This window comes from Trachurus japonicus, chromosome 12 (genome assembly GCF_045865225.1).
Source record: "Trachurus japonicus isolate A0001 chromosome 12, Traja_1.0".
NCBI lineage: Eukaryota > Metazoa > Chordata > Actinopteri > Carangiformes > Carangidae > Trachurus > Trachurus japonicus.
The window spans coordinates 18,743,544-18,769,235 of NC_140918.1; the positions used below are offsets into that span (position 1 = coordinate 18,743,544).

At 42.8% G+C, this 25,692-nt stretch overlaps 1 protein-coding gene across 5 annotated transcripts; it reads left to right on the plus strand.

Moving 5' to 3' along the window:
- Positions 1–851: 851 nt before the first annotated feature.
- rc3h2 (ring finger and CCCH-type domains 2) lies at positions 852–24,103 on the plus strand. 5 transcript variants are annotated; one of them, XM_085793721.1, is made up of 20 exons: positions 852–1,558; positions 8,863–9,185; positions 9,838–9,955; positions 10,789–11,022; positions 11,751–11,926; positions 13,439–13,639; positions 13,734–13,866; positions 15,609–15,727; positions 16,999–17,111; positions 17,400–17,720; positions 18,197–18,402; positions 18,527–18,840; positions 18,928–19,074; positions 20,259–20,396; positions 21,693–21,857; positions 21,963–22,224; positions 22,505–22,589; positions 23,182–23,389; positions 23,518–23,681; positions 23,818–24,103. In XM_085793721.1, the coding sequence occupies exons 2-20, from the start codon at positions 8,955–8,957 to the stop codon at positions 23,963–23,965; spliced, it is 3,483 nt and encodes a 1,160-aa protein (XP_085649847.1). In that variant the 5' UTR covers positions 852–1,558; positions 8,863–8,954; the 3' UTR covers positions 23,966–24,103. The 5 variants fall into 5 exon arrangements, with proteins under 5 accessions (XP_085649847.1, XP_085649850.1, XP_085649848.1 ...); XM_085793724.1 differs by having other exon boundaries at positions 1,009–1,558; positions 18,530–18,840; XM_085793722.1 differs by lacking the exon at positions 852–1,558 and adding an exon at positions 5,510–5,783.
- The last annotated feature ends 1,589 nt before the right edge of the window (positions 24,104–25,692 follow it).

The window sequence follows — 25,692 nt, forward strand, 5'->3', positions numbered from 1 at the left end:
TGAGGGACATTTATGGTGCAAAAAATGACAGATCTTACATGTTGCAGCGACAGTAGCAACCTTTTATAGCCTCAGTCTTCTCAGTTTTGAATAGAATAGAGATGTATTGTCATTGCACAGTAGATACAACGCTGCAAGAATGATGCATCGTACTATATAGCACATGTTCTGTGCTTTTGACAACATTGACAGTTGTCAGTTTTAGCCTAGAGAGAGCGGTGCAGAAACAATTTTCTGCCCTGATAAGCAGACGAGTCCCTTAATCCTGAAGTTCTTGGTCCCTGCATATAGGAGGCATTATCATTATTACACCTGAAAAATATAATACAGCACAAATTTTGCCATAGAGCAAAGTGAAATCACATTATAGGCTTTCGTCTGCTTAAGTGAACAGCAGGTCATTGTAGTATGTCACACCAGAGATAAAGACAGATGGCCAAGGAGCCTGTTAAATGCTACGGAGATGCCAGGTTAAATCCATTCAAATGTGCAGGATGAAGCCATTTAACTAACAGGATTACAACCTTATAGGCTAGGCTGGAGTCAAGTTAGTTATTGTTTTATTGACCAACACAAGGTCCCCATAGTGTGAGTTAGGACAGCTTTAACAATTATAATATAATAATGAGACAATTGAATACACTTTAAAACTTTACCAGCCTAATAATGATAACTGTAATGGAAGTCATATAAAAAATAAAAAATAAAAAAAAATCAACGCGACCAAGTGTGTATTTAAACCTTTACCAGACACATGGTCAGGCTGTGGGAGAGTAAGTATAGATGGGGAGGACGCACTGAGCTGTTTTTCTTCTACTTCTCTAAACGCAGAGCTGCAATACAGCGAGCGGGAACTACATTTGTTTGTGTGTGAACTTCCTCTCTACAGACGCACTTGTCGAAGCGCATCATCTACTGCTGCTGCTGCTGCTGCTGCCTCTTGGTATGTTCCTTTAAAACCAGACAGCCCACGCCTCGAAAAGCGGCTTGTTCCGGCTTTGCCTCTTTACATCTTTTTTATCCTTGCTCACGACATTAAAATAGTGCCTCGCGCTGCTCCTCCGACAGTTGTTGTTTTTGTTCTGTTATTGCTATACTGTCGGGATGAAAACAAACATAAATGCGTCTCCGAGACTCTCGAGTATGGATGATGCGTAACAGTGCAGCAGCTCTGTGGTCGTGCAGCAGCCCGGTGGTGGTGGTGGTGAGATGCAGTGAGGCGCAGTTCAGGCACCATCACCGGCGGAGCGATACTTCCATCTCCTCTCAGCTCCGGTTCGTCAAGCGGAGGGTGTGTGGCTCGCTGTACCTGAACTGAACGTGTCCATCACGTACTTAAGGGGGGCAGAGGATCAAAACCGGACCGAGGGACCTGTGTCTAAATGCTCTGAGATGCAGTGCCAAACCGCCCTCGCATCGAGAACCGTCTCCCTGGGCTGGCTGCTGCAGCTTTTTTGCATCTGATGAAGATTGTTTTTTAATTATCAAATTTTTTTTGATGCGCTCCTGTGGATGTCTATGAATATGTTTATCCTGGTGCCCTGGTGTAGTGCGTGAGGTAAGTGACTTTATCCAGAGGTGCGCGCTATACTTTCTATTGCTCCTCTAATTGAGATTTTTGTTTGTCGGGTGCACTTGTTTTTTTTTTAATAATTTGCCTCCACTGAAGATGAGTGATCATTTAGCAGCTACATATCTCCGGAATTACATAATTAAATCTTGAACTGCTCATCATCCAATTTCTGCAACTGGTGCTGATGAGGGAATATCACAAGAAGCAGGTTGTATTGAAATGATGGGCCCGTTGCTTACAGTCAGTTTCCATTGGGGTTTATTTTAGAAAGAGTTGAGGCACTCATTGCAAGCTCTCCAGTAAATGCAGCATGAAACTGTAGATATGCTGCTGTAATGGGGGAGACTGGTTGGTGCTACAGTGTTTGTCTCAAGCATGGGGATGGGACTTTGTGCAAATTCATATATAACACCACTTAAAGTGACTCCTGAGCTCATGTGTTGCATATTATATATACTCTATAGCCTTCAGCTTGAAATGCAGCACTGTCATCATAAAGTTGAAGTATGCAGCAGCCTGTCATGACGGAGGCTCCTCTCTATAACCTGCTGATTTGCAATTGGAAGCAACCTGATATCCTGACAATATCACCAGCTGATGTTGGCCAAAGATGGCTTATAGCTCAGGTGTAATGAGGAAGGCCTCTACTATATCTGTATGTTGTGTAATACAGCAGCATGTGAGCTATATGTTTGCCCTGCCTCCCATCCAGACACAACCCCCACACTCTGGGATGATAGGCATTATGAATAAATAATCTCACAGACCCACATACCCCTACTGTACACTCAAAAACAAGTGAGCAGACATGTTGAACCCACTGTATTAATCCTGTAATAAATTATAGAACAGCACAAAGAAAATATCAAAGGAGAACTTCCTCACTTTGGCGCCATGGAAACTCATGTTTCTGTGCAAAACAGAACTATAAATGGTGTGATCAATGACAATGCCAGTGTGTGATATGATTTCTCATTTGCCAGCTGCTTGTTGTGTGTTTGTTCGCCCACACTGCCCATCCTGCTGTTAAGCGGTCTTTGTGTGCCTGTTAAGAGTCTGTCAAGAGAATAACAAGCTTCGTCAGTTCTCTGTGTTAAAGTTTAACTTTCTCTTCATCGTTTACATGCACGCTGGTGTGACAGCCATTGCTTTCACTTTACAGCCGAGTAGTGCAACAGAAAATAGGAAGTTCAGAGTTTTTGTTCACACAGGCACAATCTGATTATTTTTTTCCACTTTGTTGTCAACATTGTAGGAGCCATGCTCGATTTACTGTATGTTCTTCGTAGTTTGCATGACTATAAGTGATGATACAGATGGTATTTGAGGGTTTTTTGTTTTTTTTCAGCAAGGCGGTGGGTGTGAAGTTTCAGTGTTGTGCGAAAACCCTCCACACTCTTCCCAGAAGGCTGTGCAGTTGGGTATGTTAAAATTCTGCCTGTAGTATACATGCTGCTGAGGGGCTGCGTGGGTCATGCAGATGTACTGTATTTGGGGGAGAAATTTAAAAGGGCATTAGCACATTTATGAAAGTGGAGCAGAGTGAGTTGTAAAAACCAAAGCTGGCTCATTAAAACAGTGTGTGTGTGTGTGTGTGTGTGTGTGTGTACAGGTTGCATATATTTCATAAAGTGAGTGTACAATAGTAGCCTTGTGATCAGGATATTTGCCTTGTTTGTTGTTTTGTGTTGATATGCTCCTTCAGTCATAGTAATTACACTGACATCACATAGTTACATGCTCTCTTTCTCTCTCTCACACACACACTTGTTATGGAATGTTCTAATTCGGGGGTCTTGGTGACGTGAGAAGGAGTAGAGGGTACTCATATTACTTCAACTCATAGTCTATGGTGGTGTGTGTGTGTGTGTGTAGTTTGTATATCCATGCATCCATTTATTATCCTCTTTTTCCGTGTGCATCTCTATGCATCCATTTGTAGGAGAACACCTTCTAATATGAGCATGAGTGCTGATCCATCAGATGACGCAGGGTTAATTCACCAACTAGACAGCTCCTACCTTATCTCCACTACTGGTTGTTGTCGCTCTACAAACTGGCCTACAAACTTTTTTTTTTTACTTGTACATGACTCCATTCTTGTCCATTTGTGTCAAAATTGGCAGGAAACATGAAGCAAGAAATATAGAGGATGAAAGGGAAAAAAGCTTCTGAAGATTTTTCCAATAACTTATACAGCAATTGCCATTGTTTGACTTAAAATCCTAACACTTCACTTCCACCTTAACACAGCAGTAGTCAGTGGCGCTGCTGTCCCTGATGTGTCTCTGCAGATACTGGGGTACAATAGAGATAACTGTGCCACCTCACTCCACTGGACCAACAGAAATGCTTGAGTAGGAGTTGCAAAGTGACAGTTAAATGTCAAAGCAGAGAACAATCAGAGACTAATGCCCTCAAGGATGCACAGAGAAGACAACGCTCACATGATGTCATAACGACCACATCCCTCCTACATGCATTGTCATAGCGCTTACTCTAGTTGTTATCCCCCGATCCTTCATGTAAAGTGGGCGTGTACAGCTTTGATAGGCCTCTCATTAGCCCACTGCTGCATTCTGCTTCCTTCCAGTTGCAGTTTTTATGGGAATAACTGAATACAGTGGTAAAAACATGGATCGCACTGAAAGATTACAAACATGCAATTGTAGACTGATATTCTATAAGAGCTCTGATAGGCTGAGCCCAGTTATATCTTTGTGCTTCCTGTAAAGCATCATGTGAAACAACACTTTTTTTTCTTTTAAGCTTCATACCAGAATAACTCTACTGTACCTGTTTTTTTCTACCAGGCCTTTTTCCTTCACTGGCACTGCTCAGACATGGTGAGAAGATCTGGCAATGTGAGAACATCAACCTTTACCCTTATGTTAACCTAATTTTAACTCAATCATAAACCTAAACCTAAGCCCGAAATATAAAGACTGCAAAGTGCAGATGTCCTGAGATGGTAAAAAAACATTTCATACATCAGAGGAGTGAAAAACAAACTCAAAACAACCTCCAATCTCTTTCTTTCTCTTTCTGTCTGAGACATGCCAAAGGAAACTCCAGATGCCCTTCCCCACTCAGACGGGGGCCAAGTGAGGACTCACTGTCCTGAGCCAGATGATAGCTCGCCAACTGTTGGCTGTTAAGACACAATGTACTTCTCATCCTCCGCTCAGTGAAGTGGGCGGCTCAAAGGGCCAGTACAGTAAATCACTGCTTAGGTCCACAAAGCCTTCTTTCAACAATTCCAGGGATATTTTGCTCTTTAAAAGTGGACGTGTAACATGATGTGTCCGTCTTAATGAGGTAGGCGTTTGAAATGGCACACCCTCAAGTTTCACTTCACCCCAAAGATGACAGTAATATGCTCCGTAGGTACCACGCTGCTGCAGGCACAAACAAGTCGGAGAGAATGAAAACAGAGCTCATAGGTCAGTTTCCTCATTCTAAGATCATCGGCGAGGGAAAAGAACCTGATGAGGAAGTTGAGGTCTGCTGTAATAATACAACACACCCACCCACCCACCTCTCACTGTCACAAGACTGCACTTACTCACACTGTGGGGGCTTCATGTTGCATGTTTGCTCACATGAGTGGTGACCCATTCATGCAATTATTGGGAGTTTTCAGCGCATCATATTCTGTACTCCCCTCTCCTCATGTCATGTGAGGCATTAATGCAATGCAATGTAATTAACCTAACTGGTCCATGTGCGTTTGTGCGTGGGGATAATTCCTGCATAGAGACAGTGGCAGGGAACGAGTGGTATCCTGCTGGGGAGTCACTGTTGAACAGGATGTAGCAGTTGCTCAGAGCGGGAACAGGTGGCCGTCAACGTGACTCCAGCCAGAGAGTCGCTGTCAACAGTTGCCCCTGGAGTTTGCACAACTTGTAAGCTCGCAGAGAAAAAAGGGGGCGAGTTTTTCCTCCATGGCTCTCACGCGCCAAGATGGAAAAATCCCCACCATCTTCGCCTCCAAACTTCCCCCCTCCCTCCATCCCCCCCTCCCTTGCGCACTCCCTCCCCTCACTCCTCCTCACACGGTGCTCCAGCACTTTGTGGGCTACAATAGCGGTAATTGCGTGTTATATTTGGGCTCCTCGCGGAAGGAAATATGACCCACCGGGATAGACCGGAGCTGTCCACGCGGCCGACGAGGCAACGCGGGCGCCGCGTACTGCTGGCAGTTTGGAAGGTGCGTAAAACTGCTGTAATAATTGGCAGATCGCCTCAGATTTGCTGTATAGATATCTGTTACATATTTATAGGTATGATGTAGACATAAAAAAAAAATTCTCTGATGAAACCATGGGTATATTTCTAGTTTAATGTGCTGTAGCTTGCAGCTTGTGCGTAATGGCACAGTTCTTCTTTCTCTCTCTTTCACCTTCTCTTTTAAAGCGTTCACCAGAGACTCTGAAGTAAGTTCATTTTTCATAAAAAGTTTGTTTTTCAGGATTGATTCTTACAAAAGGTTCTATTATTATGTAATTATGTTGGCTTGATGTTGTTCCAGACATTTTATAGACAAATAAATAGGCCACACAGGTTTTTGTAAACAGGTCCTGTTCTGTGCACATGGAGTGTGAACATGGCTGCACTGGCTCTCACACTGCCTGCAGTTTGGTTTCAAAACTGGTGTAAACTGAGGCGCTTTGTCCTCCCTAATCTCAGTTTTTTTTAAACTTATCTCGGGTGTGTGGGTGCATTATTTTACTGTATCCCCAGCCCTATTTGAATAGATAATTCTCAAGCTTTTTTGTGTGGCACCTGCTCCCTGAGGGCTACAGCTGTTATTTCTGGTGAGCAGTTTAAACAGATGCAACAGGCTCTGAAAGCAACAGGTGCTGGCTGTCTGCACGCTGTGTCCAAACCGCTTCGACTCAAAAGGATAGTGGTGTTTTTGTGTGGTTGCATGTACTCGTATAAGACTCTACTTTTGGTAAATGGGATTAAAAAAAATCAAATAAGATACAGGAGGGTCACAGAAAGAGTTACAAAATACCCTATTGTACTGTAGTGTTATGTAAGAGCAGACACATTTCCTGGTATGGCCTGTTTTCAAAATCTGTACACAGTGGAATATTTGAGTAAGAGACAAGAGTTTGATAGAAGTGAGAATGTGTAGAATCAAACGAAAGCATGAAGTATGAATCAACACAAAACTCTACAGTATGGTGGTGGTGGTGACGTTATTGTGGGTTCATCACACATACAGTAAGCAGGTGGATTTTAAGGCCGTAGATCTCAACAAAGGAAATGCTGGTGGATGTGCATGTGATCAGACTCTGCTGTTCTTTGTATTTCTGAGGCTTAAAGACACGTTAATACATAACACCATTGATATAACTACCAAAATATGAATCCTGTGTCCATGTGGAGGTGTGGGCCTGCTGAAGCTGAAGTGTTTATAGACTAAACTGTGAGCCATAATATAAAAATACTGTGCAGGCTTCATGCATACAGTGCAGTACATATCAGTTCAAAAACAGTTAGTGATGCTATTTATCTATTTATTTATTTTCATTTATCTGTCTTATGTGTTGTGGCATTGTACTTGGGTCGACACAGTCTTGTGGCGTCTCCACCTAATGTGCTGAATGGGAGTCAGTTGTAAATGATCTTTGGAAACATTTGACATGAACAAAGACTTTGACCATAACAAAAAAAAAAGGTATTATTATTTAGCCACATTCTGTCTGTGTTTATCAACAGTCTGCATCATGATTAACCCTGATTCATGCACTGCTATTATGATTCAACATGAGATATGTTGGGAGGAGATATGTTCTAAAGAGCAAAAGTGAAAGCTGAGATGATTCTGTGTGACTGATCTTGCTCTCAAATTATTGTTCAGTCATGGAGTTTTATTTTTAGACTCTACGGAAGTTAATTTGTCTCCACCCCTAGGTCTTAAATGATCTAGTACCTTTTGCACACCTACAATATGTTACTGATATGTTTTTTTTGTGTATATTTTTTTGGCATTTTTGCCTTTATTTGATAGTACATAGTGAGATAGACAGGAAAGGGGGAGGCAGAGAGAGGGGGGATGACATGCAGGAAAGGTCTGCCCGACGCGGGATTCGAACCGGGGACGCCTGCATTGAGGACTAGCCTCTACATGGGGCGGCCGCCTTAACCACTGCGCCACGCACCGCCCCATGTTTTTTTTTTTAATTAGAAAAAGCAGCTGTGCTCAAACAGTTATGCAATTTATTTGTATGAATGTAGCTATTAAATGAATTTTGTCATTTAATTAATTCTGTTTTTGTCTTGCTTTTTATTGTTACATTTTAGTTCACTGGCTTGATTTTAAAATCAGCTCTTATCCATGTTTGTAATGAGATGAGTGCAGTGTACTTGACTTGGACTTGAAACAGTGCAAATTGTGTTCAAAGTGAGGTCTTTGTAGCTACTGCCTGTTATGGGCTGAGATTTTGGCTACCTTTTTTTTAAGAGAGAGAGAGAGCACTTTTATTGCTCACATTAGATGAAATACATTTATGACTTTTACAATGGAAGGCACGGAAGACTGCCAGTGTGTTCACAGAGTAATTATATAAATGCTGGTCCTTAATCGGCAGGACCCTGGAAATCAACAGATTAATGACCTTATCGAATGCAATATTCAGCTATTTGTTAATTTCCTTAAGCAATTAAACTGACTGTTGTTGAGCTATTGTACAGAGGTGTAAGTGCAGTGGACAAAATCATAAAAATGCATCCCTCGGTTGGACCCTGCATGCCATACTGTATCTTTATCTGTCAGTTCTGTCAAGGTATTGCTGTACAATTAATTGAAATGGTACCAAAATTGCTATTTTTTCATTGAAAATGAATCATTTTGCATATGAATTAGCCCTGTTATAGAGAACAACACAAGTAAACACTTTTCATTTATACTGTTCTAGCTATTGTGGAGATTATGTTGTTGTAATTGTATGCACAATAGGATTATATTGAGTTAGGATTATGTTCTTATGGTGATGAGTTATTCCATATGGTGGTTTGTCTACAGTCATTTTTGTGCTGGTCAGTGCACAAAAACGACGAATTAACTCTAATCCCAAGTAAGAGTTATATTGTAAGCAACTATAAAGAGTTAATGAATGTACAGCAATTTTAAAAATAACACGTTACAATATTTGTGTTATTACAGCTGTGTTTAACCATATTCGCTTTCCACACCAACATGAAGATATGGGTGTTCCACAGGAAGACAACTATTGACAAGTTAAATACTAAATATCATTATGTCCTCTCCCCCACAGTCACCGTCGCCAAGCAGGCGCTGTTGTCGGGGCTGGTTGACATGCATTCCCCCTGATCTTGGCGACGCCTCCCTCAGTGGTGTGGTGGCAGGATGCCAGTGCAGGCAGCCCAGTGGACAGAGTTCCTGTCCTGTCCCATCTGCTACAATGAGTTTGACAGCAGCGGCCACCAGCCCATCAGCCTGGGCTGCTCCCACACGGTGTGTAAGACCTGCCTACACAAACTGCACCGCAAAGCCTGCCCCTTTGATCAGACGCCAATCAGCACGGATATCGACATGCTGCCGGTCAACTGCGCCCTGCTACAGCTGGTTGGAGCTCAGGTGGGTCAGAGTGGACCATGTGTGTTTATACAGGTGTCAAATGAGACAGTCACAGTAGGGATGTCACGATTATAAATTGTCTTGGTACGATTATTGTCAGAGAAATAATCACGGTGTTACGATTATCACGATTATTACGCATTAATTAATTTCACAACACTATGAATGTGTAAAATCAAATATAGTCAAAATATAATTACATTACTCATTGTTTACACAAAATATTTCAAGTATCTATTAATATATGACCAATTCTTAATCCCCCAGGGGAAGTGTTTGAATTATTCAGGTCATAAATTGTCATCTATACCAAATGTTTGTGTCTATTTTAATCGTTTTTTGTTTTGTTTTGCTTTTTTTTTTTTATTAAAAATGACACGCTAACATTTAAATTCCTACCAATTCAATGTTACGTTAGTTAAATGGACCAGTTATCTGTGCATTTACCTTTATTTTTGCGCACATCTGCCGATAAGGTTCCAACATCATCTTTTTGGGAAAGTAACGGTATTTAGGAATCTTTACGATTAATTAATTGTGGCGTTTAATACCACGATTAATTGTGAAAACAAGTAATCGTGACATCCCTAAGTCACAGTAAGACGAACTCTAACTACCGTCCTCTTTGTGTGTTGTGATGTTTGCTTCTTAGGTTCCAGATGTGCAGCCGGTGAGCCTGAGTAGTGCAGCAGAGGTGGAGCACTACGAGGTCTGCAGGGTGTGCGTAGAAGAGCTGGCTCTCTACTTAAAACCAATCAGCGGAGCAAAAGGTAGTGTGTGCAGTGTGTTTGCATGCAATGTAATAAAAAAAATCTGAGTTCAGTGGACATTTGCAAAAGCGAATCAAGCTCTTCATATATATTGTGCGGGGGATGCAGCTGAGGTTGCCTGTGGAACTTGGTATTCATGCTTTTCACACTTGCCATGACGCCTGAAAGCTTCTGTACTTTTACACTACCGAAGGAAAATTCAGCTCTCTGCATAACCAGATAAGAAATATTAACTACAAATTGACCAGCGGTTCCGTTTTTTTTGTGCAGCCAATTCTGGGTGACGCTGCGATGGTAGCATTTATCATTCTTGGCTAATAACATCATTTGGACAGTTGAAACGCATTAATGCCAAAAAAGGAGAATTTGGTGGGAGGATTTAAGTAAGATGAAGCTTTAAACTTCATCCCTTCCAAGAAGAGGCCTTTAAATGCACCAACAAAGCTGCAGGCTAAGCTGCTCCACACTTCTTTTTGGGGGTGAGGAACAGGTTTCTTTGCTTTATTTTAGACAAGAGCAGATAAGTGCCATTTTGGAAAAAATGAGCTGAGGCTTTGTAATTATTCTTTGCATAGTGTTGTTTTCAATAAAACTTTATTCTTTTGAGATATGTCTGTTTTGTTACATCTCAAAGTCACTCAACTTTGGTTTGACTGATATCACCTTATGGAAATAAAAAATAAAAAATGAAGATTCTAGAATTTTTTAAAAACGGAGTTATCTGCTTTTAGAGTTAAACTGATACAAAACCAATCAATTTGAATATAGCCAACAGCACTGTGACGGAGCTCCACAGATGCACTGTTTTACCACTGAGTTATCACCCACTATAGGTGTGGCGACCCTGAGTCCGAGCGTGCTCAGTCGGCCCATGCAGAGGAAGCTGGTGACCTTGGTGAACTGCCAGCTGGTGGAGGAGGAGGGCCGTGTGCGGGCAGTGCGGGCGGGCCGGTCACTGGGTGAGCGAACGGTGACGGAGCTCATCCTGCAGCATCAGAACCCCCAGCAGCTCTCCGCCAACCTCTGGGCAGCGGTGAGGGCGCGGGGATGCCAGTTCCTGGGACCTGGTAAGTGTGTGGAAAAGAGTGGAGGACATAAATGTGTGGTGCGGGGTAATACATGTGATCTGGAACAAGTGGCATTGTGGGTGAGATTTGCATAAGAACTAAGCTTTTGGATCTTGTCTTGTAAACATCATCAACAATCCTTTAAGTTTAAAAATAATGGAGGCTGCATAAAAATAATTTGTTTCAATCTATTTTTTAATAAATAACTCACCCTTTTTCATCTCAGTTAATCTCGACTATGTAGCTTTCTCTGAGATATTATCAGTCAATATAAAAAGTAATTACAGAGAGAGTGGTACTTGACTACTAAACATCCAAACTGTGAGTTTAATAAATTGCTAGTCTCTCACTCGACTGGACTCGTGTCAAAAAAATTGCTATTTTCGATTGCCTCATCAAAGTGACGGCTGGTGCCGGTGCCTGGTGTTCTGTGATGATTACTCATAGGGCAGATTCTGAATGGGAAACTGTTTCTCATCATGATAAGAGAATGAGTTCATTTAAAAGTCTGAGGACACCTGGTTCTGAGTGCTGAAAATCAATGGAGAGAAAATTCGAATATGCAGCCATTGTCTGTAGTAAATGTGTTTGTGCTGAATATTGTTCCCTGATTCTTCTTCTCACGCTCTTTGTCTCTGTCTCGCTTCTCCCCATCACTATCTCAACCACTTGCTGCTCTTCTCTCTGTTCCCACACCGCCAACCCCCCCTCTAATTCTCCCTCGTCAGCTATGCAAGAAGATGCGCTGAAGCTGGTTTTACTGGCTCTGGAGGACGGCTCAGCTCTTTCCAGGAAGGTGTTGGTTTTGTTTGTGGTGCAGAAGCTCGAGGCTCGGTTCCCGCAGGCCTCCAAAACCAGTATAGGCCACGTGGTGCAGCTGCTCTACAGAGCGTCCTGCTTCAAGGTACTGCACAAGCAACACGAATGAGCACGATCTACATACACACTAAAAGTGTGCACATACAAGAACATGTGAGCAAGCTGCACTATTAACAGCTCCATTTATAGAGAATAAGCCGCTGGCTCTTCGAATGTAGTCTGCGTCAAAGTGAACAAAAGATCCTCAGTTTGCTGCTGTCCCAAGAACCCACGTCATAATAAATGACCTGATTAAATGAAGGGTATTTAAATAGATCCTCATTTACCACCACATATTTTTTTTACCCCATAGACAGAGTTTCAGGTTGATACTATTTTATGTAATCAGTTGTAAAGGTGTTTTCCAGAGCTGCTATTCTTGTCAGCTAAGACTGATATTTTCCATGGAATAATGCAAAGAATTTATACAAAAAACTTCAAGCCAAATGTTTCCTGAGTGAGTTTTGGAAACCCCCTCTCAACTGCAGATTGTGGTCCAAATTAATATGACCCAGTCTGACATTTAAGATATGTATTATCCCTCCCTAAATACTGATACCAACATCTAATATTGCATAAAAGTCACACCTGCAGTAAGGATACATGCTCTGCTGATGCATTCTGTGTGTGTGGGTGTATTTCTGTGCCTGTTATCTGATGACAGACATCGCTGGTAGGGCAGAAATGCCAGCTATCTGCTTGTGATGTAACAGCAGTCTATATTTGCCCTTGTTGCCCCGCCTCGCAGGACAGGGACAGACAGCACAGAGATGCAATGAAAGATAGGTGCAAGTGAAGGAACAGAGTGTTTTTTTCTTCTAAAGAGTGGAGAGCAGCGAGAGCTCTGAGAATAATGAAATCTGACTCGGTTCAATTGTTATTTTGACTGCGGAACCTGTTTGATTTGCCGGAGGTAGCTGGTGGTGAGTGTGCTGGTGTCTCGTGATGATTACTCATAGGGCAGATTCTGAGAGAGGGGTAATCCCTTTGTCTGATCTGAATTTGAGTTTATTAGTCTGAAGACACCTCACACAGATACACTGACGGGAAGGTAAATCCTGTTACAGTTAATATGAAAGTCACAGGTATCGCTCTTAGTACCTGGGACCTCCCAAACCAAAGTACTATTTATTATTGGTGGATAAGTCACCCTAACAACAGGTGTCACAGGTGAAAACTCTACTGTAATAAAAATATGATATAATAATAATTTTGGTGAATCAATAACTCAGATTTGACCTACTAATACAACTCATACAATATATACTATATATATATATATATATATATATATACAGTATATACAGTGTATATATATATATATATTAGAAATGCTAATAGATTAAGACTTGCTTTAAAAAAATAAAATTATTATTGCTAGGTGAGAAGCTTGATCTTGGTATTCTTCCTCTGTATAAAGAACAGCAAAATATAATTTCATATATCCATACTTTCCTTTTTTTTCCCTCATCTCTTTTCTCACTCTCCTGCCTCTAATTTCACCCTCGTTTCACTCCCTATCCCTCCGCCATCCGTCCTCTCCTCTCCTCCCTCTCAGGTCACTAAGCGGGATGAAGACTCCTCGCTGATGCAGCTGAAGGAAGAGTTTCGTACGTACGAGGCTCTCAGGAGAGAACACGATGCCCAGATTGTCCACATCGCCATGGAGGCCGGCCTACGGATCTCACCCGAGCAGTGGTCCTCTCTGCTGTACGGGGACCTGGTCCACAAGTCACATATGCAGTCCATCATCGACAAGGTACCGTTGCTTCGCTCGCCGTATTAGTTTCAGCATCGACAAAATCGTCAATCAAAAAAGCACAGGGGAAATTAATGCTCGTCTCCCGCTACAGTTGCAGTCTCCAGAGTCATTTGCAAAGAGCGTTCAAGAGCTGACAATCGTTCTGCAGAGGACAGGAGACCCGGCCAACCTCACAAGCCTTAGACCACACCTGGAGCTACTTGCCAACATAGACCACAATCCAGGTATTTTGTGTAACAGCGGTCGTTCTGAATGAATACTAACTAAGGAGTCTGACTGATTAACATTTACTCTGAGCAAACGGTTTGTCCAGTTCCACAAAGATGAATGAGAATGAGATGTGAAGAAAATAGGCATGCTGTGGCACTCGCATATCAAAATGCAATTAGCAAGCACAAAACAGAGGATTAAGCACTGATTTATCTTGTGTGTGTCACATTGATTTAAGCGAAGCGCGGTGACTCAGCAGGGTGTGTGATGCCTTTGACACTCAGAAGTGTGTTCTGTATTGTGGTTCCCTGCTAAACTTGGCCATTATATTGTCATGAAACAACAGTGTGCCTCAGGCATCATGACAAAGCTTCACACACAGTGTATCACTCTGCCTCCGGCGCATGGTGTTTAGTGCATTAACATAAACATTTCATTTGTCAGTCACAGATTTTGTCTCTATTGTACACCACACCTCTGCAGTGCTGCTCAACACAAATAGAGATGACGCTGCTTTGCATTAAAGTGAAGCTAGTTGTGTGGCTCTCAGACAGCAGTGTTATCGTTGAAAGAGCTTTTTGTACAGACATCAGTGCTCCACCTAGGATGAATTGTAACCAACCTCCCTGACTTTTCATGTAGCCCTCTTATCAGGTTGAGTGTTTTCATTTGGTTTGGTTTATGACCCTATACCTACTAAACTTAACACAGTGTCAAGTGCTAATCATCAAATGTAAGCATGCTAAAGAAAGATGCTAAACTAATATGGTGAACAAGGTAAACATTTTCCTTGTTGAACATCATTGTTTTAGCATTGTCATTGTTAGCATATTAGTATGCAGGTTGTAGCGTTGAGCCTCACAAAGTAGAATCATTGTAACCTTGTTATTCTGGCCTTTCTTGATACAGACATGTGTTTCACTTCTTTTGTTGTAACCTGTCGTGGAGACAGATGAATGTTTAATCTCAATAATCTCTGTTCTTCTAGTATTTCTTCAAATACGTGCCAAATTCTTTCAAGGTTCACAGACTTGATAAGATCCTCCACTTAAAGGGATAGTTCAACATTTTGGCAAATTGGCCCATTGCCATAATCACTATAGTCACAGCAGTAGGTTTGTTACCTTTAATTGTCGGTGTAAGCTGTTTTTAGAACGGAGGTGTGGAGCGGCAGGCTGCTCAGGGCTACGCTATGGAGGCTAAGGGAATTTCTTGGTTTCCCTCATCAAACTCATCAAATACACAACCCAACAACTCCAAAAGGCTGTCGTGGACAAGTTGTGACCTGCACATTCACCACGCTATGAGATAATAATGGAACGTTACGAGACGGAGCTGTTTTAGAGGTAAATTCATGCAAAACCGCTGATGCGCGTTGCGTTCAGGGACAGTTTTTCAGCAAGCAGTCTCTGTATTTACCCTGTATTTACCTTGAAAACGGCTCAGTTTCGTAACGTTCCATTATTATCTCATAGCGTGATGATTGTGCAGGTCACAACTTGTCCACGAAAGCGTTTTGGAGTTTTGGGATTGTGTATCTGATGAGTTTGATGAGAGAAACCAAGAAATTCCCTTAGCCTCCGTAGCGTAGCTCCGAGCAGCCTGACGCTCCGCTCCTCCGTTCTAAAAATAGCTTACACTGACAAATAAAGGTAACGAACCTACTGCTATGACTATAGTGATTATGGCAATGGGCCAATTTGCCAAAATGTTGAACTATCCCTTTAACAGACAGTTATTGTTGATCTGTGTGCAGACGCCCCAGCGCCATCATGGGAGGAGCTGGAAAGTGTCATGCTGGCTGTGAAGTTGGTGGTTCACGGACTGGTGGAATTCATCCAGAACTTCAGCAAGAAGAGCCACGACACTCCTCAGGTATACTGACGCGCCATTGTATTGTACACCAGGTTAAAGGGATAGTTCAACATTCAAATTCGCCTATTGCCATAATCCATAATCCAGTAGGTCTATAGTAAATACAGGCAGTTCTCAGGATACTGGTGCTGCAGCTCCATCCAAACATAGCCGAAGGCCGTCAGCATGTTCAAGTTCAGGGTCCTGCAGCACACTTTGTTCCTCCTGCCTGTGGCATTTAAGATAAAAGACATGAAAGTGTCTCTAGCCACTAACAGTCAATGGTTAAAGATTGTGCTATTAAAGCTCTTAACTAATTAACCATCAGTTATATAGCTGACACAAGAGAGTGAACAAATTCTAGATAATGTGTATGTATGTGAATCAGACACTGGACTCTAACAGTGTACATTGTGTAGAGTAGTGGAGTGAATAGAGACTGAAGTTGACCTGTATGTTAGTATAACCTACAGTATATTCACATTCTTGCCCACTAAAACAAAATGACAGAAAAATGGTTAAACAACTGTAGTACATTTCTGTTGAAGCTCAAAAGATTCTTCATTCCTGGGAAACAAAAATATAATATCATTACAAATACATTGTGGAAAAAATCCATTATGGAGAAAGTCACTGAGATTTTTTCTTTTACTTTTTTTTATTCTCTCAGAAATGAAAATCACAAGCTGAAAATAAGGTTTTTCACTCTGTAAACCAGGAAATAATTACCATGTAAGTCTACTTTGGAGGCAAATTGTTTGGAAAGGGAGCTGGGCCATAAACACTTAAATTATTTTCCACTGAGAATGAATGATAAGGGAGATTATTAAGTCTGTGATCATATTCTTTTTAGTTTTATGACGCTTGTCAGCTTTTCTTAATAGTCTGTCCCTCCATGTGTGTGGACTCTGACTTATGACATGACTCCTTTTTACTGTTTGTTTGACATCACAGTCCATCCATAAATTGTGAGATGTCCCCCTCTCAACATTTACTTTAATGAGCTGTAACAGTCTGCAGATAAATAACAGAATCACCTTGGATACATTTTACAAGACCATTAAAACTACAAAGAGTGAACATTAACTAACATCTGGACATGAACTTCACACCTTTAACTTATCATTACTGCTGTAATGATAGGTAAGCATATTAACCATGTAAACAAAAATCACATGACACTAATGTGCTGGAAAAATCAATAAAATGCTTGTGTACTTTGGAGGAACAAAAGGTTTGACGTGTCAGTTTAATTTCACACTTGATGTACATAGTATCTGTGTGTCGTTCAGCCTCAGGCCAACAGCAAATATAAGACCAGCATGTGCCGGGACCTTCGTCAGCAGGGTGGCTGTCCCCGAGGAGCCAACTGTACATTCGCACACACACAGGATGAGCTGGAGAAGTGAGTGAGCAGTACACACACAGTAACGCACTCTGATCATCCAATTTTACATTTCCAGCTGTGTTATTTTATGTTGTTATTATTGTATGTTTATTGGCACTACGAAGCCTCTCCCAACCTCCTATTCAATTAGATTTTAATCTTTTTATCTAATCGTATACTCTCTGACACAACGTCCTCTGTGACAGTAATATTGCATGCACACACATTGACACACACAAACACACACACCTAATCCCTCCCTGTTGAATCGAATTTGCTCATTATCCGCGATTGTCTTCCTCGCAGATTTCGACTGAGGAACAAGAAGAGCAGCAGCGTGGGCCGCGCATTTCCTCTAGCGCCCGGGGTCATGGGCAAAACCTTCACCATGGAGGGCAGCATCCACGCAGATGTGTCTGCGGGGATGGGACAGGGGCTCAAAGGCACGGGGGAGAACACAGCCTCCCTGACAGAGGGAGTCCCTGGCCTCAGCCACCCACAGCTTATCTCCAGAGGGGCTGACATGATGGAGGAAATGAAGAGAGCGGTGCCGAACGGATCCAGTGGGGCGAATGGGTCCAATGGGCTATCTGGTGCCGGCAGAGCCACGTCAGGGTCAACGGAACAGTAAGATTATTCATCCGCACCTTCTATTGTTGACATTTAACCACATGACCAGTCTAATATTACTTACAGTTTAGCACTCCTGTTAAAGCAGAAGTAAGCGATTTTAAGACTTATATTAACACAAAAATATCGCTTACTTCTGCTTTAAGTTAATGCACACAAATTTACATTTAAGTTTCCAAACTCTCAATTTACTGTAGTCATTTCTCAGTGTAGGGTGAATTGCGTTCAAATGTACATGATTGTCAAAATTTTTTGGTTTCCTTCATTTACATTTGAATAGCTCCATTCAAATCCACATTGTCAAGTCACCTCATGTGTGGGCTTGAGCACACTGGCTATTTGCATATGATTTGGGCTGAGAACTAATCCCTCAGGAACATTTATGTGCTGTAGGGAAGGTTTGACCTTTTCGTGTCTCCGAGTCAGCCCTGTGCTCTTTTCTTTTCTCTTTCTATTGTCATTCCGTCCATTAGGAAGCCCATCTCTCCCCCCAGGACTCCAGTCAGCCACTCGTCAGCGTCGTCTCCCCTGACCACGGTTGGACGGGGCGATGGCGGTGGCGCCGCTATGCCCAAACACGGCGGCTTCATGCTGCGCGCGCCGCATCCCTCGCAGGCGTCGGAGATGTACTATCAGGAGCCGCACTCTGCTTATGACACAGGCCACTATCCGCCAACCTGTGAGTCAAGTTTCTGGATAAAAAAATTTGAATTTAAACGACGTTTGAAAAGTCATAAAATGTAAATGAATCCTCTCTGCTCTTCTCTCCTCCTGCCTTTCCTCCCCTCACTTCTCCTCTCCAGCAGGTTCTTACTACCCATCCTCTCTCCATCCTCCCCACAAACCCTGCATGGCTCGCTTCCTCCGGTCGTCCAACGTCCCAGAATCCTCGCTGCCGCCCTCCATCGGCCCTCCGCCGACTTCCTACCCCAGCGATCCTCAGACGCCTCACCCGCCCTCCTCCTCCTCCTCCTCCGGGTACCCGCCGCACCCACCTAGAGACCGGATGGGTCCTGCCTTCCACCCTCACCCGGGGCAGCCTCAGTATGGGCCCTTGGCTCCTGCACACGGGGTTTATGCTCCTCTGTATGACAGCAGGAGAGTATGGAGGCCTCAGGTGAGCCTCCTTGTGCATTCCTATCTCCCTGTATAATTTGGTCTTTTTTTGCAACTTTATTGATAGCGATCACAACTGTTATTACAGCTGTACCACAGAGAGGATGCCAGGAGTAACTCACTGCCTCCGGAGGTGCTGCATTCCTCCGTCTACCAGCCGCCACTCAGGGAGAGATTCAACTCTCTAGACAGCAACTACTGCTCTGGAGCTGAACATCGTGCAGGGCTACACAGGGTCAGTGAAATAACACTTACCATTTTCACATAACAACACATGTCTGAAACACTTTTTGAGTCATATATTAGAATAATAACCGTGCTAACTGGCTTTTACCAGACCACAGCCTCCCCCATTTGCTTAAGTGATGTTTATTCATACTGTAGGTTGGTAGCAGTGCCAACGCAGTCTATTTAAAACGAGCGGAAGGCTTTAAAGAAAGACAATTTATTTTAATTATTGGTAAGCTACTGTATATAGGAGATAATCCACTCTATGTAATAATTACAAAACGTTGCTCTCTGCTGAGGCTAATATTAGAAATATGTGCTTCTTTTCTTGATATCATGAAACATCTCATGAGTAATACCCAGTATATCCCCACTGAAGCTATCTGTATGAGTTGAGGTTGGTGCGTCTTACACTAAACAGATTTATCGCGGCTTTCTTTTCTGCAGCGTTTCCTTTCCTTCGCTTTCTCTTCTTACACCCACATGTCATCTCACCTCTACCTTCCCTGCCAGCCACAGAGCTGCAGTATGTAGCTTCAGCCTCCTCTGTAGTCCTCCCACTTCTCAGCCAAATATGTCTCTGCCTCCCCCACTCTCTTCTCTGCTTCTCACATCATTATATACCATTACCACTATAGCTGATGCTATAGGAGAGACACAATCAATACATTTCAAATACAGGAAATAATTGTGATAAGATAAGATAAGATAAGAAAAGAGTGGGTGCAAAAAAGTGAGCAAATATTAACACATAGATACGTATGCAATTCCATGGAATATTCCACCACTTGCATGTACACTATATGCACTGCACCTGCATATTTTACAGCTGCTATTGATGTTTCCACCCTAATATCATCAGAGGACCTCCTCTGTCTCCATTTATGTCACACCTCGACCAAACGTGAAATCAGGGCAAGATTGGATACATGTCTGGAAACAGTATTTCTTTGAGGCACAGCTGAAAACTGAAATTGTAATGTGCAGTATTGTTGTTGTCCAATTTGATTCTGGATGATAATAATGAGTTTATGATTTCACTCATTGTGTTAGATAGTACTGGATGGCATTGAGGCTAAAACGTTAATAAACATGTTATAAATATATAATGAAGATGATGGTGTTCGTATCGTGGTCTGTTCTCTCTTCTCTCCCTCACACTTCGTCTCTTTTCCGACGCTCCCTCGGCAGGATTACGGTCGTGTTCCTCTGGGCTACGAGGATCTGTTCAGAAGGAAGCAGGAGCAGTGGGCGCATCACCACCACCATCACAACACCAACAGACCCTCCCAGTCCTCCCCCATTTTCACCATCGATTTTGGAACCGAGGTAAAAGGCAAACAAGCGATAGGCTACAACACGTGTAGGCTGCATGCACCAGTCATTAAGAGATTTTATAGACCACCATGACCGTTTTATCCATGCTGTCACTGCAGCCAGATGAAACTGTGAGTGATAAATTGCTTATGTATTTTACCCTTTTTTTTCTTTCTTAAATTTGGTGGATTTAATGCCCATCCCAAAAGCTAGGGTTTCCACTGTGTCCAATACAATTTAAGTGGGAGATAGTTGCTTAGCAACAGTGGAGGAAGATATCATAGCAATGCACAGTTGTGGCATGTGTGCGTGTGTGGGTGTGTATATGTGTGTGCGTGTGAGAGAGAGAGAGGGAGAGGATCAGAGAAAGCAAGAGGAGAGACTTTAACAAGCGGTGACTCAGGCTTTCAGCTGGGTAAAGCTTTGTTTAACAGCACGTCAGATGTTTTTCTGACGATATCCACTCTAAAACGGAGCTCTTATTAAAGAAACCACAAGGAGTTCGTAAGTGTTTGTTTACTAGACTCAATTGAATTTGGATGCTTCTGCATAACAAGCATAAGCAAACAGGACCACGGGCGAAAAAGACTGGCTATTTCTATTTAATGATGTCTGGTGCTTGCCACGGGGATGACAGCAAAATGGCAGCATGTCAGCACGGGGCAGCAACAACATAAATCCAAATTAGTGAGCAACCACCAGGCCTTGTGTATGAGGTGTATGAAGCCTCCTTACAGTAAACTCACATCCCCTGTTTAACATATTTGTCTGACTTGTGACGATGTCCATCTACCTACCCAGTGTCTACTGTATACGTACCTGCTTATTTTATGCTTATATGCAATTTAGAGTGTCCAATTCAACTGTCTCATCTATTAATCTGCTAATGTACTAATGTAGGCATGATGGAGAGAACATGCAAACCACCAGCCAGTGGATTCAAACCCAACACAAAATGCTAACCACTGAGTTGTTGTGCTACACCAACTGTAACTGTTATGTACCAGCTGTAACTGTTATGAATATGATATGCATAGATAATTAAGAGAGAACTCTTTCTCTTTCTGTCTCTTCCAAACAAATGCTCAGCTGACAGATAATGGTGGCAGACGTTGTAGCTATTGTCCTCAGAGGCCCCTAAAGTCATGAAAAAACCCCACAAATCCTCGTAATCCCCATGACCTCTGGGCAGATCAATCTAGATTTAGCATCAGGAGCATGTCTCTCTCACACAGTGGAAGCAGAGGAATATGTTCCTATTGTCATTTTTGAATCGTCTCTCTCTCTCTCTCCCTCCCTCTCCTTCAGCATGTGGAGAGCAGCGGTGGTCAGTGCGTGGGGTGCAGGTTCAGAGGCGAGGAAAGTTTGGCGCACTACTCCCCGTGGTCTTGCGGTACCATCGGCCCCTGCCTCAGCCCCTTTGAGCCCGAAACGCTCAGCCACACCTCAGCTCACTCCTGCTCAGATCACTCGGTGAGACTCATTTCCCACACCCAGAGACCCAGTTGTTCACTCTCCAGCATCACTGTCTGCTCCTGTGTATTTAAGTGTTTGCCTCCCTTGTTTTTACTCGTGCAGGAGTTAGACAGTAACGGAGGCGGAGGTGGTGGCGGCGGCGGTGTCAGTAGTGGCAGTAGCGTGGGGAAACGGTGGCTGCATTCGCTGGATCACTACCGGCGCCTTAAAGACGAGGACCCGATCATTCCCTTCAGCGAGGGGCCCATTATCTCCAAGTGGGGCGCCATATCCAGGGCGTCACGCACGGGCTACCACACCACTGACCCCGTCCAAGCTACAGCCTGCCAGAGCAGCTCCAGCACCACGCCCATCAACTTTAAAGGTAACAAGGGACGGACCAAAGCACAGGGAGAGAGAAGAGGATTTATTTATTGTATTTAATCAGAAATTTTAAATTTTTAAATTATTATTATTTCTATTATTATTTCTATTCTATTTCTATATATTATTTCTCTTTCATTCTTTGTGTAATACTTATACATTTCATCCTGTGAATATGTGCATACATACACTATATTTCTCAATGCTTACTATTTTAATGGTAAAATTGCTTTGAATTTTCTTTTTCTTTTTTTTCTTTTTGGAATGTTTTTCTGTCATAGATTACAACCCTCACTTGGATCATGGTGACTACAGGTGGAGCTCCAGAGGATCAGACTCCTCCAGCCACTCCAGCTTCCTAGAGAGGTACAACTAGTTTGTTACATCACTTTATTTCTATACAGGTCGTCTGACATGCTAAACTGGTAAATCATACAAAGAGCTGAGTAGTGAATATAATTGGACCATATGTGTTGTACAGTATTGAATGTTGTCATAGCAGTTCATTTCTGACTGTTCCCTAACACGTTTGCTCTCATTCCTGCTCTCTCATCCCTCGCCTCTCTCATTGTGTAGCAGTCACTTCCTCTCTGAGGTCAGACTAAAAATAGAGCTGCTAGCTGGTTGGTAAAAACCCACTGGGCTGCCAGGAAAAGGAGTCAGGAAAGCCCTCTGCATTGATGTCTCTAATGCACTTTCCACATATTTTCCAAGATAGTGACATGGCTTTTTTAATCACTGTTTGTGTTGTTAGTTTGTAGTATTATAATACCACATTTTGTCTATCAATACCAGGTGAATAATTCACAATGTAATGCATTTTAACAACATTAGCTTCATTTTATATTATTTTGCCCTCACTATTGTCTTTCTGTTGAAATCAATGGAGTGTATCTACAGTACCTTTTGAAAGCTAGAGAGCAACTCTGTGTTTGTTTGTGTCTCTGTGTGTTTCCAGTGAGCAGCTGTGTGCATCAGATCTGCGTGGCCGTCGACCTTCAATAAGCAGCGGAGAGAAAATAGTCTCTGATCTGAAGGCCCATCAGACCGCCTACAGCCAGGACCGGGAGGGGGCCGAGAGCGAACCAGACCCAGACCGAGACATTGAGCTGGAGCTGTGCGCTCTGGACATGGAGGATTCAGACCACCAGGAGATCAAGTCTCAGGTTGGTCTGATGATCTGTGTATCACTCAAGTGTAAATGTCATACTTCAAAGAACAACCAAACCTCCTGCCACTTTCTTATCTTTCTTTCTTTCTTTTTTTTTTATTATTTATCATCTTTTCCTCCCAGGAGTCTTTAGACCTGGCTACCCCACAGTCTCAGGATGCTTCCCACCTCCTCCCACCTCCCTGCTCCTCTCCCCTCCTCTCATCCCCTGTAGAGGATCACCCGCAAACAGAGGGTCCTTCGACAGAAAAGATGGATGCTCACCTGCTGAAAAAGATGGCCTTCAGGTGAATTACCACGGCAATCACTGTCAAACAGGATGGCCAACAATCTGCGTTGCTTTTTGACCTGATTTGTTTTCCTCTGTCTTCATCCTTCCCTCCTTTGCTTTCTTCTTTTTCCTACTCTCTTTCTGTTCTCCAGGAAGTCTCTGTCTCCTGGGGGGTTGGTCTCAGGAGGTCTTAGCGTAAGGAAGCTGGTGCTGCGGACCGGTCCTTCTCGACTTGGGGACGCTTCCACCCGGGCTTGTCAAGAAACGCCGGGGACAGAGATGCTGCTCAATGGAAGCTAAGAGGACTCAAAGTCAGACAGTGACCTGTATCATGCTAGTGCTGAGCTGCTAGCCCACAACCAGAGCCTGGTTAAAGGGAATACCATTTAATTCCAGCCTTCATATTTGTAAATCATCTGCCTAAATAAAACCTGACAGATATGGGTCACCGGTCTGTGCTGCGCCACACCACAAGGGGAAAGAGAAAACACCCTGTCCTGCCTCCTAAGTAGTCATTCACAAATATAATAGCTCCACAGAGAATATAGTGAAATCGCTGTTAATGCCTAGATGCTGAACCCGTCCCTGTTGGAAGTTTAAATCACAGTTAGGAGAAAGGCTGGAGATCCCACAGCATCGTCACCACATAATCACTCTCTCTATAAACTCCCGAGGTTTATACCGTACATCATCCAGTTTGTTGTCGTTCCTCTTGTCCAGACAAATGCCGCATACAGCACTTGTTTATTTCTGTGTTTAACTACCCAAACAAAACTTAACAAGCCAGGCATTCTCCATCCCCTTCGGAAACTTTAAGCCTTTTATGGATATCTGCCAATTATTTTTCACGCCCCTCTATCTCTGCACTTATTTTGGCCATTGGTTTATTTTCTAGCCTCTGTGTTTCATAAGTATTTCCCAAAACATCAAAGAGAAAAATGGGAAGGGAACTCCATCCCTCCAATACAATCAAAAAGAAACAGAGGGCCTCACTATACTGACAGTGAAACAAGCCTCTTGTCTTTTATGAGTCATATGATTAAAAATGTTGACCTTCAAATTCCCTTAACTGTCACAAGATCACAGAGCACAATGACACACTCATAAACTGAATCTGATAATGATCATTGGTGATTGAAAGTCACGAGGGGTGAACAAAGTGAACTACTATACTAGCTATACTAACATATTTTCTCAGCTGACTCATTCTGCATAACTAATGAAGACAGAGCAATTCTCTCTAAGAGGGGATTGTGCTTTGAGCTGCAGATTTGAGATAATTTAGTAGATTTCTCCTCAAGCCATGTTCACTACACAGTCAGCCCTCGAATACTGCTGTTCCATCCTTGTGTGCGTTAGCGGCACGTATCCCTGCCTCTGACACACGTGACACACACGTGCGCAAACGGTCGTTCACACACAATAGACAAACATGCAATACAGTGGCCTTTCTCTCCTTGGTGTCCTATAAATCTTGGGCTCTACAATGACGTTGGTCCACCACGCTCACTGACTGACTGACTGACTCCCGTCTCATATCAGAGCTGTGATCTTACACGCAAACGCGATCTCAGAAGCTGAACACTGGAAGTCACATCTTTTTGTAATCCCGTGGCTTTTTCCGCGCTTTCCAGCCCAGTCACACATACATGTACTGTTTAATATTCAGAGGTCATGCATGATTTTTCAAGCTGAAGCCTACAAAAAAAAAAAAAAAGTGAGGGACACCTATTTCCTGTGTTTCTTCATGCTGTGTCTTTGTTTAACGTTTTTTTTTTTCTTTAAAGTTTTGGTTTGTTTATTTTCCGCATTCGCTAACTTCCGTGAAGTTGTTCGTCGGGGTATTTTGTATCAGGATCTTTGTTACCCTTGTTGTGTTTCTTTATGTTTTAATTCACAATGAAACTGATCATCTTGTCTGATGTTTCTCTGTGTTCGCTGGCCATCAGATGTGCTGCTGTCAGAACGCTGTAATCCACCAAAGTCGAGTTCACTGTTATTTTGTACACTATGGGTTGATTTCCATA

Bases quoted from the DNA above. Each gene is read 5' to 3' on its own strand.
- rc3h2 (XM_085793721.1), top strand. From the start codon at position 8,955: ATGCCAGTGCAGGCAGCCCAGTGGACAGAGTTCCTGTCCTGTCCCATC. The intron at 15,728-16,998 runs GTATACTGACGC...TGTGTCGTTCAG, and splicing joins AGAGCCACGACACTCCTCAG to CCTCAGGCCAACAGCAAATA. The intron at 23,682-23,817 runs GTGAATTACCAC...TCTGTTCTCCAG, and splicing joins CTGAAAAAGATGGCCTTCAG to GAAGTCTCTGTCTCCTGGGG.